A 17,933-nucleotide genomic window follows, 5' to 3' on the forward strand; every position below is an offset into this window, starting at 1 on the left:
AACTAACTCAGACTGCTCTTCAGAAAAATACATTAAACTGAGGCCCAATCAGGAGTGCAATACCACCCCCCCATGCTGTACTGCAGTGTCTGCAATCCATCTACTTGGTGTGGGTATAGTACCCACACAGCCTTCTGCACCAAAGGCTACTGACAGTTTTTACATAAGGCAATAGGGCATCAACCTAGGAAACAGCACTAAATGGAATTCACAACTTGCAACAACAGGATCCCTTGAATTGACATCCAGGGAAATTTGCATTCAGATGCTGGCCAAGAGGATGAGTGCATTAATGGGACAAATTCAGTCAAACCTTGGGTGCTGAAGGGTCCAAATCCAGGAGCTAAACATATACAGCATTCTATAACAAAAAGCTTACAAACAGTGAGATCCCAGGGTTCTCTTTCCTCTAATATCACTAGAGAATGCAACAAAAAAGTTATTGCTATAAATTTGGAGGTTAAATGCTTCTCCAGAGATGGAGTTCCTCATGAAAGGTGCTACCAAGGAAGAATGTAGCAAATGAACCTTAAATTTTAGTCCATAAACTAGAACCTCAGCCTCCCATAGCTAAGGCTTCAGGAAGAGAGTCTTGGTTGGTTAGCACATAGACCACCTCATGTCTCTCTGAAAGAATAGCAGCAATGAATACCAGATTCTACCAATCAGTGAGGAAAGGGCAGCCCAAGGATAGTTCTGAGGAGCAAGAGGCCCAGTCATTGGCTATTTGCAGACCACTCAATTATCTTGCATAGTCCTACTATCTTTAACCACAGCATACACAAGTTTTCAATATCCTCTACAGGAACATGAAAATGTGAGAACCGAGCAAGAGGGTGATGGGATTTTAGGAGGACAATCTCAATTCCTTGTTGGTGAGCAGTCAACAGCTTTGCTTGGTACTAGGGGTGGTGATCTGAAGGGAGTCAAAAATCAAAGCAACCATCCTGAAGTGTCACCTTACCCATATACAAGGACAGCCCCACACTCAAACCTTCTAGCAAGTGCTGTAGGCACCTCTTCAATAAAGTTGTTTGTAGACTAAATACACTCAAAAGATCCAAACCATAGGATCGAGCCAGATGATCCAAGGGCAATCTACCATCTTTCATGCCCCTTCATGAAAAACTTCCATCACAACTACACAAATTGCTTCAATGAAAGCCTTCTGAAAACTCTATGCTTTCTTCCCCTTAACTTTACTTGAGCATATGCTCCATTTTTTTCTATGATAAAATATCTGGCGACACAGTCATGGAAGGCTAGAATGTAAGATTACAAGAAAAGGGGAATTTTGTTGCCTCCCTAACCTTTTGCAAGCCAAATCAGGGCCTGCAATACCAGCCCAGTGATATGACCTTCATTTCAGGCTTCTGGTCACAATGCAACATACTGGCAGACCAGGTGCATGTTTCACTACTGTACCTTGCAAGGACTACAATTACAGCTTTAGTTACCACACACTCCAGTATCCCCAAAAAGGCAGCCTCCTGTGTTATTGGCCCTAATGGATTCATGCCAGCTCACCAAAGCTAGTTTTACAAAATTGAAAACCTTTTCTAAACATCCACGGAAACTTTTTTTGGTGGGGCATTGTAAGCTCCCTTACACTCATGCGAAGGACCCCCCCCCCCAAACTTCCATAAACCAACTTTGAAGTCGTAACAGTAGAGAAAGAGGCAAACTTTCACTGTCAAAAGTAATTTTAGCAAACATACTTTGCTGAAGATGGTTTCACCAAACAAAGGATCAAACAGACATGCTCCTGGCCTTGTCAATACTTGTAAATTTGGGGGGGGGGGGGGGTGATTTTAAGCTCGACTCAAACATGTTTTAATTATGCATAAAAATTGGACCTGCACACAATGGCAGTAAAAACTAAGGAACCAGGGTTGCATGAGCCCCCTTAAACCAGGCACAAGGACTGCATACACACCTTAGCACATGATGCAGTCTCTTTTAAAAGCAGGTGTTGGATAAATCACAAGAACGCAAGCCATATATGTTCCATGCACTACAGACAGCACCTTGAACTTACCTAGACGGGACATGACTAATGTACATAAAGTTAAGTGAGTTGTGTTGAACTTAAGTGCCACTCTTATGCCACTAAATCTGCGGCCGCTACATTTGGGGGTAGTATGTATAACTAAACTGCTCAAAAAAATTAAGAAAGGTTCCTGATTAAGGAAAATAGCAAGAATCAAAGACGTGCCTCCTGAAAGGGATAGAAGCACAGTCCTATTCTGCTAGTGCAAAAAACAAGTACACACTCAAGCTATTTCAAAGGTCACAAATTACATTTTTAATTTTTGTTCCAGTTGTCAACTTGAAGAATACTGCCCTGCTGCAGTAAAGTAAGATGTGCAACAGCTTCACATTTTGTTGGGTATGGAGACCCACCTATAACACGATCTCAGCACTGCTGATCAGCAAACTTAACTCCCCACCTCCAGTACACGTGCTGTTAAACTAAGGCAAACAGCTGCCGTAATAAACTATGCCTGTTTAAGTACATCTATTTTTAAAAGATTGCACAAGTCACACTTATGTTGACTTGGTCAAATTTCCTGTACACCAAGAGAAGTGTAATCACAGTAATCGAGACCTCTTTCAAAGGAAGCACCTAGACCAAGGAGCGCCATGAAGTACAGAAAACTAAATCTTACACTACTTGCCAGGTGTTGTAACAAGCACAGTCAAGCTCTGGACTAGTTGGCAGAGTATCAAAAACCCTCTACAGAGTTTGGTATACTAAAGCTTGCAACCTCAGTTTCAAACCTCACTCTGCAACACTAATTTTCTTGGATATTTTTCTGAAAAGCCAATACCACAGTCATTACTGTTGTAGCAAAATGAGAGTCGCATTTTTTTTTTTTTTTTTTTTATTTCTACCACTGCAAATACTTTAAGACATGCTTTGTTTGGTCCCTTTCATGTATAAAGATTTTCAGGTATGTAAAGCAACGCAAAAAGTCCAGTTTTCAGAATTCTATTTCCTCCTAACCGCATGTCAAGTCTACCACCAAATAACAGCATCATTTTCATAATTCCAAGGCCAGAGCTAACAAAATAAGATTCAGTATATAATACACTTACAGAAAACTGTATGAAAACAAAATAAAAAAAAATGTCCAGCTTCAAATGCCTGGCAGAAAAAAAGGAAATGCCCATACCTTTTTATATAGGTCTTTGAAGTACACAACTAAAACATATAAAAATAATGCTGCTCCAGCTACTTTTACAAATATACATATCAAGAGCTTTACATGAATTTATATTTAAGTGATTCAAATGAACATTGTCTTTTGCCAGGCATAAAAAGCAGAGAGTTAATGTTTTAAGGACACAGACTTAAAGATTCTGTAGAGATCTGCCTCTGTTAATTCCATTATGGAAACCTTTTGTGCCATCAGGACCTTTGGGTAACCTCAGCACCCCAGGGGGCAACCCATCAGCATTCTGTATTTTTCTTCCAAGCATTGGGCTACCAGCTGGACTATTTTCTTGAGACACTGTTTGGGCTTGTTTCCTCCTTTGCACCCAAGGGCTACCAGAAGGAGTGATGCTGCTATCTGAAGAGTAGTCCAGACACTTCCAGGAAGCATCAGGGTTACTGCCAGGAGTCAGCTTGCTGTCTGCAGCCAATGGAGATCTTCTTTGCATTGCATTTTTACGCTGCACTGATGGGCTGTTCCATGGACTTGATCTTGGTGAAGCATTGGGGCTAAGGTGATTATTCTGATAGGAAGCAGGACTCAGTTTATTATTTTTCACTTTTCTGTCAAGCGATGGTGACGCTGGGTTGCTATCTGGCTCTGAAGAACTATACACTGGAGATTCATCAACTCCAAATTGCAGTTCTTCAACTCTCTTGTTCATAGACTTGCTTTTGCGAGCATTCTTGTTTCCATCCTCCTCCCGATTTTTGTCTTTTGATGCCTTCTTCTTTGGAGGCTTCATACCGATCAAAATCACCTTCATGTCCATTTCATTGTCCTTTTCAGTTCCCATGGATTCATGAGCTTTTATTGCAGACTCCACCTCCTCGAATTCTATTATTGCACAGTCCAGTGTCCCAAGCTGCGAGTATCGATTGCTAAGCCTCTTAATATCCGCAGGAAGATCTTTGCCAGGTTTTAGTATTCTAACTGAGGAGATGACTCCATACACTCCAAAAACCCTTAAAAGATGCTCCATGACCTTCTCTTGCGCGTTTGCATTTTCGATATCCTTGTTTACAGCCTGTAGAGCTGGGCAAGAGTAAACATCATATACAAGCAACATCTTGCTAGGGAGATTCTCACTAGCAAAGACTGGAACTGGAGTCTTCCTTCTAACTTTTCTGCCCTCATCATTCAACTCCAGAGTAGTGGACTGTCGCAAAGCATAAGCTGTGGTTCTCCAGTCTCTGGTAAGATGCTTCACCTAAGGGCAGAATTAAAAAAATTAAAATGAAAAATTCTTTAGTGGCTGTTTAATTTGTATGACAGACAATCTGAATAAGCAAGAAACAGCAAGCAACTACAACTTAATCCAGAGATCTCTAGCATATACTGTTTCTACATAGAGAATCTGCAGTAATATTTCAAACTTTTGCAATAATCAGTATTGCTGTCTAAAGGCTATAAATGAGTCACTAATAATGCTGAACAAACAAATCCATTTAACAGCTGTTTTCAACGATGCTGAGGCATCCACTTTACTCTAAAGGCACACTGAAAGTATGACTTGGCATACCCTTAATTTAGTTGTCTTCACTCCCTTACAATGGGCATATACTCAGCATACACTGCACATTTTATTATGTATATTTACTGCATACATGTACACGCCCTTTCAGGTAAAAGTTTGTAGATATTCCTGGTTCCAAAATGAGCCTAATTATAAAACAGTAATGTTCTGTAATCCCCCTTAAATCCTACAGAGCCGGTATAGTCAAATGGGAGTAGCTTTTGTAAGCATTTGATTTTTTAACTCCAAACTGACCAGAGCCACCATAACAGTTTGAAAGTGTCATTAAAAAAAAAGGGTCACTTTTCCCATAGCCACTTGGAATGGGATTACTAAATTACTACTAAAGTCAGCATTACTTCTATTCATTCTGTGGGTTGGAGTTTCCAGAAGAGATACCTATACACAATTAGCAATTTTTCCTGTATGGGCATGCTGGGTGATCTGTTTTTGGAAGTGATGACCCTGGAGTTAACCACAGCATTGTGTGTGGTTAAGGACTCCAATATATTGTGCTGCATTTCATTTTGGTGTAGCTCCCAAATCCTAAAGTTAATTTTGTGGCCCCAACTATTTGAACACAGGATGGGCAGTAATGTAGTAGTAGTAAGTTTTTTGACAGCACTTTATGAAAGGCAATCTGTTCTATGTTATTTTTGCTTATGACCAGAAGTTGGGTATACCATTACTAGAGCAATTATTTATTCACTCAGTTTTAAAGGTGGAAACGTCCCCTTGTACTCAACTATTCAAGAAATGCTCATTTGGTGATGAGAAATATTAAAGTTGTAGTTGATGCTCAAAAGTTATGGACAATGAATGTTGCACTAAATCTGGGAATGGAAGGCCCAACTGCAGGAGGTTTAGAACTTCGCTTGCAGGCACTAAGGCCACTTTAGCTGATGTCGCAGCTAAACACTAAAGCCCACTCTCCACTGCAAAGTGCTCTGCTAGACTACATCACTCACTCAACAAACACGTAATGAGGCAAGGGTTTGGGGAGGATTTGACTTGCAGCTGGAGCCTGGTTAAGCTTTTGTAAATGCAGAGTTCCACTTACAGGACAGGTAAGACAGTTTTTTCAAAAACATGGTGCATCACTAAAGCCAATTACCCTGGCTTTAAGGGACAGACTTGCTTGGTGACCTCTTCCTTCTCTGCTTCTAGTAAAGGCTACCAAGAGGCAACTCTTACCAAAACTACTTTGTTCCTTCCACGTAGCATCTCAGTCTGTAATGCAAATATCACTCCCTTTTGTTAGTATGAAGGAGACCAAAAGATGGTCTGATTAAACACTTGGGCCACTTTGGGCATATAGCAGTGTTTTCAAGAGAACCCAGCTTGAAAAAGAAAATCCTCTTGTCTGGCATTTCCAAAAAGGCCTGGAACTCTGAAGTAATGTTACAGATACCAGGAAAAGCAAATTTCCCATGAAAGTTTAAGATCTGCCAATGCTACTGGCTTGAAAGATGGCAAGACAAGCTTCTCCTGCATTAAATATGCTGTATGGAAGGAATGGATCCAAAACTTTGAGGGAGGGGATATGTAGGAATGCATCCCCACCTGAAAGTTGGAAACGGACACCATGCTCATTTTCATAACAGAGTAGCTTAAGCACCCATAAAGCTTCAAAAATGTTTTCTGTCTGTCCCTCTGGAAAACTTACCTTTGCAGCATTATGGGTCCCGGAGGGCTGGGCTGTGAAGAAACACTCCTTGGTCTGAAATTGCAAGAGCTGACTATAGGTGGAGATTTAACAAGTTTCCCCAGAGGGAAGAAAATCATCAGCTGGACTGATGGAAGCCTCAGAGGAGCTACCCTTCTAGTAATGGTGAAAATTATGCCCATCTTACTCCAATAAGACATTACCAGGATTGAAGTCAGAGTTATCCTGGAATGTTTGGTCTTGCTTTTCCCCACCTCTCTCTCCTGGCAGTCTTACTCTCAAGTAGGCAGTTAGTTGTTGCAGTTTAGCAAAATTAAGGTTTGTGTAGGGCTCAGTGTCCACCATACCTGTCAAACTCAAATATCTGGAGAAAGCCTAAAATAATGGGGGGACAAATGCCCAAAAATGTGGACAGATTTTAAAATATTGGTCTTGCAAATCCTATTCTAGCAACTTTCTAAATTTATACTAGCATGCATTTTCTGAATTGTATGTCAATTTAATGACTGATCTTCAGTGATTTGCCAGAAAATCAAATTTTACAAGGTACAGACTAAAAATGATGCAAAAATCTGGACAGTTGAGAGGTAGTGTCCAGCTATAAAGCCTCTACTTTTGATTTGATAGGAACACACCTTCATACTAAATAGCGGCATGTATCCCGTGTTAGTTTTCCATGTGGTCTAGGCCGACCATACCTTCACCTTACATAAGGCATATATCTCTGCTTAAAAAAATCTTCAGCAAGAAAGATTAAACTCCTGAGCCAACTACCCACCTTCTGAGCTGTTTTGACATCCTTACCTCAAAGCAAGGATTGTTCCTGCTAACAAACTTGGTGAGCCCCCCTCCTATTATGGATGTTTTTGCGACACTGAAGCACACTAAAGGCATTATCCAGCATCAGCCAAACTGGACAGTCCACATTCCATACTCCCTGAAATGGCCAATAACTGGGATCTCACTCTAGTTTACTGACTTTTTTTCTCTGCTTTCTCCACATTCTACAAGTCCTACTTCTGAATACAATATTCCCCATAAAAAACTGAAAATGTGGTGCACCCAAGCCCTGGTTTATTGACAATATTAAACAATTTAAAAGTTAGACAAATCCTGGACCAACCCTTTCAATGCCAACAAGCACATCTCTCAAACTCAGAAAGACGTTGGCAACTAAAGGCCAAAGCAGACAAGGATAACCCTAGGTGATCTCCAAACTACTATTTTCCAAGACTAATTCTAGGGAAAAACTTTCCACCTCCCTCTCCCGAAAAGGAAAGTTACTCGCCTCATACTCTCCCACCCATATTCAAACAATCCACCCTATTTTCATTCCTTCTGCACAAGGTCTTACAATATATCCCCTCTCTTTTTCAAGGTCATTACCAAATCTTAAGTTCAGAAGCTCCTAAAGAAGATTCAACCAATCTAACTTTTGCGTCCTCAAATTCTTAAAAAACGTACAGTTGTGCAACAACCTTATAACAGTATGTTTGAATGATCACTGCTGTAGTAGCCTTAGCTGTGGGTTATATCCTACCAAAGATAAGAATCAAGTTTCCAAAGTTTCAGGATGCTTTCCATATATGTAGTCAGCTTGAGCGGAATAAAAAACAGGTTTGGGCACTAAGCCCTTCAGGGATTTCATACCAACAAAGGGAGACTGAACCCTGAGCGGACCAAGTTCTAAAAAAGTGTTCACACCCTGGCATAAACGCACTAAAAAATAAGGGGAGGAAGGGCTACTGCAGCAGTAATCACTCATTTACAGTTATAGTAAGTGTACTTACACAACTGTGCTAGTCATCTTACTAACTACTGCTGCAGTAGCCCAAGCTATATGGACTGATTACCCAGCTTTTATTCGGGAGGTAGCACGGAAGGGTACAAGAGCCTGTTCAGCATGATTCTAGCAAAGCCTGATCTATACCTGGAAAAGAATCAAGCTTGGAAGGTCTTGTAAAGTATGCATAGTGGACCAAGTTGCTGCTTCTAGAAGCCAACTTTCTAAAAAGCTACACATGAACCCAAGTCCCCTAGTAGTGGGGGCCCTGACCCTGCATAGAATGATTTTGTTGTGAATATAACAAAAGGCATCAGCCTGAGACAGCCATTTGGAAACGGTGTTTTGACAGATATCACTTCATTTCTTGTGAAGGTAAGAAGGGACAAAGACATGATAAATTTAGTTCAGACAAGATTTAGAGATGGCTGTGGACATCAAGGGATGGATCATACTTTCTCCCAGATTTTCATGTTCAGGAAAGAAAATGATGACGTTGACAGTTTGACTTAAAATAAGCTCAGAAGGATTAGTTCTCAAAGATCAGTCTCTGCAGAAAAAAAAAATCAAGTTAGCAAGATTAGCTGGTTCAAATGGAGCCAGTGTTAGCTTCACAAACACAAGAGATCAGAAGGAGGGGGACACTTGCATGGAAGCTTCTTGTGTAAAACCCCTTTCAAAAACATTTTGACATGAGAACGCATTGTCATTTCACCAAGTCTGCCCATGGATCCTGCTCTCAAATCTTGGAGGTATAAGAAGGCCAGAGGATAGCAACCATCACAAATACTGAGAAACAAGAGAAACACTAGCCCTGAATAGGGTCTGGTTATTTTGCTAGCACCAATTGCAAAATCTTTTCCATTTATTAATATAATTTTCAATCTTTCTTGACTCCATTAGTACATAACATCAGTAAACAGGTGTCTAAAGAGAATCAAGACCATTTGGGGCAGTCAGCTGAAGTTGATCAGGGTTGGAGGAATATCAAATACCCTTGATGTTGTGTGAGTAGATCACTGTGTGGAAGCTGATGGTCATTGACCCAGCCATTTTCAAAATAAGAGAACCACTGTTGCCTGGGCCAGAAGGGAGCCACCCCAATGATCCTGAGTTGATTCCTTTTTAAATTTCGTAACTACCCTGGACATCAGAAGAAAGGCATATAGGAACACTCCTGTCCAACGAAAGAAAAGACATCCATCTTCCTAGCCTTTTTGTATGGAGTCCAGAAGCAGAATCTTGCTGGCCGATTTTCTGAAAAAGTACAGTTTTGTACCTACCATAAATGTAGATGTTCGAGTGTATACACTGCTGCAGTCATTACACTTGGGTTATCCTGCAGTCAGGCGGTCCCTCAGTCAGCCAGAGTTCCAAAGTCTTGGTCCGGCATTGGTTGCTGTCGCTTCTTTCCTGACGTCAGTGTGACACGGTATACAAGATGCAGCCAACACCATTCTCTTCAGTTTTTCTTGCCACAGATGTCAGGTGCCCCCAAAAAGGTAGGCAATGCAAATTGCTAATAAAACATACATAAGAAAAGCAATCAGAAACGTTCAATTACCAGCAAATACTCCCCATAGGTAGCAAAGGGTAGAAGGCATAGGTAAGTACCAGCAAATAAGAGGGGAAGGAGGTAGGGTAACCTGGACTGCAGCAGTGTATCCACTCTAACATCTACATTTATGGTAGGTACAAAACTGTACTATGTTTGTGTTACACTGCTGCAGTCATTACACTTGGGTAGAATCCCAAAGCTGAGGTAGGGATCTGGTTCTATAAGGCATTAGGGGTGGCTATAAGGCCCTGCAGCACTGCAGTGGCAAAGCCAGCTCTGGATTTGGAGTAAAGAGGCAGATGGCAATGCTTTTGAAGGTATGTACAGAACTCCAAGTTGCTGCTTCCAAGTAAATAATGTGGGAAGAAATAGCCAGGGAATTGTTATGGCTAGGCTTGTATAGGCCCTAGGGCTGATAGCCTAGTATCAACCTATGAACCTATGAACCAAAATGTCCTTGGTAGGTACTCCTCTGAGGTAGGCAGTTGAAGTGGCTGTTGCCCTGGTGGAATGAGACCTAATGCTATTAGGTACAGGTTTCTATCAACCTATGAACCTATGAACCAAAATGTCCTTGGTAGGTACTCCTCTGAGGTAGGCAGTTGAAGTGGCTGTTGCCCTGGTGGAATGAGACCTAATGCTATTAGGTACAGGTTTCCCATGGTGTGTATAGCAGAAACATGTAGTGTCCTATCCATTTTGAAATGGTCTGCTTTGAAATGGCTTTTCCCTGTACTCCTGCAGCATATGCTACAAACAATTGCTCAGTTTTTCTGAAAGCTTTCGTTTTACCCAAGTAGAAGCGTAACTGCCTGTGTATGTCCAAGAAATGCAGAAGTCTCTCCCCTTTATTCTGTGGATTTGGATAAAAAGTTGGCAAGTGGATAGTTTGGTTTAGAGCCACACTTGATACCACCTTTGGCATAAAAGTAGGGTTTGTTCTTAAGGACACCCTGTCTTGGTGGAAAATTATGAAAGGTTCCACTGCCATTAGTGCCTGTAATTCTGAAACTTCTTGCTGAGGTTATTGCCAGGAGCAGAGCAGTTTTCCAAGAGACATATTTTAAGTCTGCTGAACATGAAGTTGAGGTCCAAGTTGGAGTTGGCGCTCTACGGGGCGGTCTTATGTTTTTAGCCCCTCAGATACTGTTTTAGCAAAGGATTAGAAAAAATTGGTGGGTCCGTGTTGTAATGAGCAGAGATTGCAGAGGCATGGATCTTGATGGATGAAAAGGAGAGACCTTTGTCCAGCATCTCAGTTAAGTATTGTAGTATCTGAGGAATATTTGGGACAAGAGGGTCAAGGCTGTGAGCCTGGTTCCAGGCACAGAATCTCTTCCATTTATCCAAATAGGCTTTCCTGGTGCTAGGCCTTCTGGCTTCCAGAATGACATCCATAACAGCTTTGGAGAGAGGCATTGCTTGCTTGACTAAGGAATCTGCCATGCAGCCACTTTTAAAGTTTTGAGCTGGCTGTGAAGTATCCGATTGTTTTGCAGAGTCAGACGATGTGGGATTTGAGGTAAAATCCAGGGTGGACCTTGTGCTAAGTTCTTTAAGATTGGGTACCAGGGCTGGCGTGGCCAGTCTGGGGCAATCGCGATCATCTTTGGATTTTCTTGCCTGGCTTTTATGAGTACCTTTGAAAGGAGAGGTAGTGGTGGGAAAGCATATACTTGTAGGTTTTTTCCAGCTGAATGAGAGGGCATCCACTTTCCATGCTTGTGGGTGGCAAGTCCTTGTGCAGAATTTCTGTAGCTGGCAATTCATTGGGGATGCAAACAGATCCATGTCCGGGCTCTACCATTTGTGTGTTATCATTCTGAATATTTGTGGATGTAATTTCCACTTGTGCAGATCCATGATGTTTCTGTTTAAGTCATCTGCCAGTGTGTTTCTCTCTCCTGGCAGGAATTGAGCTTGCAGATGAACTTGATAGGTTAGATCTGTGTTCCACAAGGTCATGGCTTGTCTGCAGAGGGGATAAGAATGAGTGCCCCCTCTTGCTTGTTTATGTACCACTTAACTGTGGTGTTGTCTGTGTTTAGTAGTAGTTGTCCTGGATGCAGAAGGTCCTTGAAAGCTAGAAGGGCATTTTGTACAGCTAGCATCTTTTTGATTGATGTGAAGATGCCTTTATTCTGCGGGCCACTTGCCCTGAATACATTTTCCTGCCATGTGTGCTCCCCAGGCGTAATCCGATGCATCTGTTGTCAGTATTTGCCTGGCTGTAGGTTGAGTGAAAGGCTGTCCCTTGAGGTGACAGGCTTGAGCCCACCATTGAAACTCCCGTTGAAGGCAAGGAATGAGTGGTATTACTGTTTCCAAACTGTGGCAGTGTTGAGACCAGACACTCTTTAGGTACCATTGTAGTTTCCTCATATGCAGTCTGGCAAAAGGAATTAGTAGTATGCAAGATGCCATGTAACCCAAGGCCTGCAGAATTTTTCTTGCAGGGAGTTGGGTCTTTGTTGCCATCAATTGGAAATATTGAGTCAGTTGTCCTTGCTTGTCTGGCGTTAGATAAGCCATCTGGGCCGTTGTATTTAAGCTGGTACCCAGGAATATTCTCTCTTGTGAGGGCACTAGTTTTGACTTCTTTTTGTTTACTGTGTACCCTAGGCAAATTAGCAATCTTTTTACAAACGCCAGATGCTTTAGAAGAATGTCTTTGCTCTCTGCTTGAATAAGGCAGTCGTCCAAGTATGGGTAAATTTGAATTCCTTTTTGTCTGTAAAATGCAATTACTGGTGCCAGGCATTTTGTAAAGACCCTGGGTGCAGTAGATAAGCGGGTGCTGTATATAAGCCAAAGGGCAGTACAGAGAATTGGTAATGCATTGAACCTGCTAAGAATCAGGTATCTTCTGCAGTTTTGTCTGAGGTCCAAAGTTACGAGCCAAGCTTTCTTGCCCAGCATGGGAAGAAGCTGCTGTAGTGTCAAAATTTTGAATTTTAGAACATCCAGGTAAGTGTTTAGAGAAGAAAGATGCAGAATGGGCCTCCAGGCTTTGTCCTTTCTGGGAACCAGAAAGTCTTGAGTAAAATCCTTGTCCTTGTTCCTGTTCCTGTGTTGGTACCTTTTGAATAGCTCTCATGTCCATGAGTGCTGTAATTTGTCTTTGAGCCTCTGCCCATTGATTTGGTGGCAGATTTGGCATTCCTTTTAACCTTGGCAGAGTGTGAAAGTGGAACCTGTAACCTTGAGAAACAATGTTGAGAACCCATTTGTCTTTGGTGATCATATGCCAATTGTGACAGAAAAGTGCCAGTTTTCCTCCCAAGGGGGCTGCCAAGAGAGAAGTGTTTGGCAGCTGTAGTGGGAAGTCATTGGGGCTGTTTTTTTTATAAGGTTGAGGCCTGTCCCTTCTTTCTGGGTTGAAGCACCCCATTGTCGAGGCCTGTAAGGACCTTGTGGTTGACCTCTGCCTCTTGGACGTCTGTATCTGGCCTTTTGAGGTCCGTCTGTAACTGGAAAGGACCAATTCTTTGTTGGCCAATTTCTGCTAAATCGAGGAGGCTGAACCTGTAAGAAATCCTTCACAGTTTGCATAAATTTTGCTTATCCTCCATTTTCTTTAATACCTCTTCTGCCTCAACTCCAAATAAAACATCCTGCTGCAAAGGTGCATCCAATAATTTTTCTTTAACATATCTGGTAAAGTCTGTTCTTTTAACCAAGCATGTCTTCTAATGACAGACCCTGTAACTGCTGCTCTACATGAGGCCTCTAATGACTCAAAACCACATTGCAAAGTATGATTTCCCACTTGTTCAGCTGCATGCAATAAATCCTGCATTTCCTTATAATTAGGAAGATCTGAATTTGGAAGCATTTTTTGTTTCAACTGAGACATCAAATATTGCTGATATTTTAGCATGTGAAACTGGCAGTTTAAGGCCCTCATTGCTAAAGTTGCATATGTATATACTTTCTTCCCCCATCTGTCTAATGCTCTGGAGTCTGTCAGAGGGGACTGGATGTTTTGCTGTAGAGGCCTTTACCCCTTTGGGACCCTGGGAAATAGTTTCAGGGTCAGCAACAGGGCTTTTATAAAGAAATTTGAGAGAGTCAGGAACTCTGCAGTATCTTCTGGCTTAACTGGAGTAGGAGGTAAATCAGGATTTAAACTGGATTCAGAATACACATCATCCACAATATCTAACACTGGCGGAATAGCAAGGGGTCTGTGTTGAGGTAATAAAAGGAAATCTCAGAGCCTTTTCTTGGATTGTGAATAATCCTGGCCCTCCCAATGGAAATGCTCCCTCATGGTATGTAAGGTTGCCCCAAAGGAGTAGTCCTCTGGTGGAGAGGCTGAAGGAATTGATTCCTCAGCATAAGAATCCTCTTAAGGGGGTAAAGAGTATCCTAGGTCTGAGTATGAATCTGAAGAAATGGATACCTGGTCGGACGAGTCATAGACTCCTTGAAGGCTTACTGTGGCCGAGGCGCTAGAGAGAGAAGTAACTAATAAACGTGGCTGATTTTGGTACTGGTCTGCTGTTCTGTGTTGTGGTGCTATAGTCTGCATCCTGTCTAGGCCTTTTATCAGGAGGGGGATGGGACCCCCTGATAAAAGTAAGTCTTCGGCCATTTTGAGCATTTGTTTCTTAGGCATGGAGGCCTGCTTTGTTTTTAAAGGGGTTTTAGACTTGGCAGAAGGTTTAATGGTTAACTGAGTAGGTCTGAAAACACCCTCTGAAGCTACGGGTTGTTCAGCTACTCCAGATCCCTCTGAAGGGTTAGTCTCGGTAGGCTGTAAATCTGGTGCATCCGAAGGCCCAGCCATCTCCACGTGGGAGTCAGAGGCGGCCTGTGATTCCAAAGAAGAGGTAGTCAGGGGCTGCAAAGGCGCCTCGCTGAAAACCGGAGAACTGGCGACTGGCCTAGAAGAGGCTTCGTCAGTTTTGGGCCTCGGATGCCTGTCCTTGGCTTTGCGCTTTTTGTGTATTCCGGTCGTCGGTAGTTCCAACAGCATGGTGTAATTGAATTTTCTGCCAAAATAATGTCGGGCAAAATCAAACAGACGTTTAATAGTGCGCTTGTTAAACCTAGCACAAAACCGACAACCTGTGACGGTGTGGTCTGGGCCTAGGCATGGGATACAATAAGAATGGAAATCCTTATGAGGTATTTGCTTCCCACAGGAATTACAGTTATTAACTTTTACTGACATCGGACTGAGGCAAGAAAAAGTTTCCGCAATGGGGTACTTAGCTTTGTAGAAGACTTTGGTTCTGGATTCGGAATGAAAATCTCAGGAGTCGGCTCATCGGCACTTGCGAACTGCTTTTGCTTCAGGCTCCATGCGGCAAGAAACTGAAGAAAATGGCGTCGGCTGCATCTTATATACCCCTGTCGCACTGACATCAGGGAAGAAGCGACAGCAACCGACGCCGAACCAAGACTTTGGAACTCTGGCCGACTGAGGGACCACCTGACGGCAGGATAACCCAAGTGTAATGACTGCAGCAGTGTAACACGGTGAACATCAGATTTACTTGGAACTCCCCACAGAGATCAAATCTCGAAAGACCACCCCTGAGATCTAGTTTCCATTTGTGAACTTCTGCCCTTGACCTATTCAGCTAGTCTGCCATACAAATTTTCTCTGACGGAATTGTAGGATGCCTGTGGAATTAGATTGTGCTGTGAAGCTATATTCCAAGCTAACATGGTTAGTCTGCAGAGGGGGTACAATCTGGTTCCCCCTTGCTTTTTGAGGCTTCACATGACTGTGATATTGACTGCAACATGAAGAGGTCCTGGGTACAAAAGATGATTCAGAGAGTTGAGTGCCTTGATCAGGGCAAGAATTTTATATTTACGTGCTTGTGTCTGTCCATCACACATTGCACTTTTACACCTCCTGAAACTACTCCCTCAAGCGAAGTGCCTGTGGCAACTGCTTTGGAGCAGGGAGGGGAGAAGTGGGTTTAGGGAAACTGGCTGTCGCCAGCAACAGATTTCTCTGACAAAACCCAGTACTGGGAATTGAAAAAATATGCTGATGGTGGGGCTATCACAGTGACCAAAGTCTCAGCAAAAAAACTTACAAATACATCTAGATACAGCTCTAGTTTGCCTGTGGAAGAAAATTTCTTTGAATGCAGGTGTCCAACACCCCAGGAAGGCAATCCTGTTAGGATTCAAGAAAAACTTTTGAATGTTTTCTTGGAATCCCAGCTTGTGTTTGAAATCTTTCAAAGTGAGCGATTCCATACACTTTGAAAATAACTCTGCAAAAATAAGCAAGTCATCTAAACATGAACACCCTGTAGCCTGCAATGATCTATAAATGAAGCAAGACTCTGAACATTCTTGGTGCACTAGATAATCAAACAGGTAAGGCAGAGAACTGATGAGGTTTTGTCAGTCTGCATCACATTAACACCTGAAGTCTGGGTGAACAGTGATGTGATCATCATCTTAAATCTAATCTTACCAGGAAATTTAAATGAGGAAGAATAAGTAACAGGTTGTGAAGTGTCAGCATTTTGAACTTTTGACACCTACAGGTTTAGGAAAGATCCAGAACTGGTCTCCCAAGCTTCTTTCTTTGGTAACAAAAACATCTTTGAATAAAAATCTTTCCCAGCCTGGGAAGAAGGCACTGGTTATCACTCCCAGAGACAGCATTTGTTGATGGATATGGGGAAGTCTAGTCTGCTGGTTGAGTAATTGGCCTCTGGCAAAAGAGGATTCCCTTCCACTGCCATCTGTAACCTTGATGAATGATCTTCCATTTGGCTGAAGTTATCCATTACCAAAGGAAAGTGGAGATTGACTGAGGTACTACCAGGATGGGGGTGGGAGGTGGGGTAAGGCCCCTTAAAAATAGTTATTCCAACTTGTTTGACCGTCCTTTGTTTTGGAGAGTTCCCGAATTCTTAAACTTCTCTCTACCCATATTTTGGTGAGACTCATTTTTGGCTGAATTTGGAGTAAGGGGTTAGAGAATCACTTAGAGGTTTTGGAAAAGGAGGACTAAAACAGAGATTCCCTGCACTGACTTATTCTTTCATCACACGTTTTTGGTTCTGCTGCAGAGGAATCGATCTCTATCCAAAGGGGAACTTCAAATGTCATTTTTCACATTGGAGAGGTTATGAGAATGCAGCCAAGCAAACCTCAAAACAAGACCAGTGGCCATATCCCTGGAAGTATCAGGGTCTCACACAATGAGTAGTGACCTGGAAAATGGAAGAAACTAAATTTAAAGCAGATTTTTCCTCAAGAAACTGCAGACAAAACATACTTTCATATCAGTCAGAATAAACTAATACAAGAGCCTGACAATTCAACATTCTGAAAAAAATCAAGGTTGCAGAAGCACACTTTTCATACTTAATCTTGCCGTCCCTGTCAGGGCAGGATTGCAATTAACCAGGGGTTTATCAGCAGCAGGATTAACAACCATTTTGGCTGCTGTGTCACGTTTGAAATACGTGTATAAAAAACTTAGGCTGTATAAAGTTCCTCAACCTTCTACCTTTTTAGCATCAGCAGGCAGACTACCAGGAAAACTGCTGGCAGTGACATCCTCCAAAGCTGACAGAATTGGAGGAATGGGTTCAGGATCTGGGAATTCCTTCTGTAACAGCTCATATTTTCTTAGGGACTGAAAAAACCTTACAAAGCTCTGAATCTGAAGAAGCTAGCCAGGGAAACCCAGTCTGTCCCTTCACCTTCCGTCCATATTCAGAAAGTTGAATCTCTTCAAGAAGAATCCCCCCTTTTTACCAGAAATCACCTTGTAAAAAGATCAATATCCTGAATTAAATTGAGCCTGAACAAGTAAACTACTCCCGTCAATGGAAAGTTGAGGAAGATGCTCATTTAGTTTTCTGACTGGAAAAGTGGGGCCAGCAGTGTTATGGCAACAGCACTTTCGCCAGGGAAGGACATTCTGACAAAACATGGAAATCTTCCCTGTTCCCTAACTCAGGACAGACAACATCTGCACTCCATTGCCCACTGAGGGAACCTTAACAGCTGCATAGGATGTGGCCAACCCCAGGTCCACACTAGCCGCAAGCACTACAGCAGGGGGATCCAAGGCAAAAGATGAGTGGTGAAGAACCAGTTTTGGTCACAGCAGAGTCACCCACCTGTGGTCAAGGCTAAATGCTAGCCTGCTGTAGTGGCAAAGATTGTTTGCTTAACTTTCTTTTTGTGGCTGGTTGGAC

General features: G+C 42.3%; 1 protein-coding gene across 1 annotated transcript in view; it reads right to left on the minus strand.

Annotated features, from left to right (window-relative positions):
* Positions 1 to 2,281: 2,281 nt before the first annotated feature.
* Positions 2,282 to 17,933, minus strand: part of LARP6 (La ribonucleoprotein 6, translational regulator) — a 289,220-nt gene continuing 273,568 nt past the window's right edge. The window contains exon 3 of the mRNA XM_044078566.1: positions 2,282 to 4,428. Coding sequence (XP_043934501.1) covers positions 3,355 to 4,428 — 1,074 coding nt within the window. The 3' untranslated portion in view covers positions 2,282 to 3,354. The remainder of the gene's footprint in view (positions 4,429 to 17,933) is intronic.

Source organism: Protopterus annectens, chromosome 7.part1 (genome assembly GCF_019279795.1).
Source record: "Protopterus annectens isolate FY-2018-M chromosome 7.part1, PAN1.0, whole genome shotgun sequence".
Taxonomy (NCBI): Eukaryota; Metazoa; Chordata; order Ceratodontiformes; family Protopteridae; genus Protopterus; species Protopterus annectens.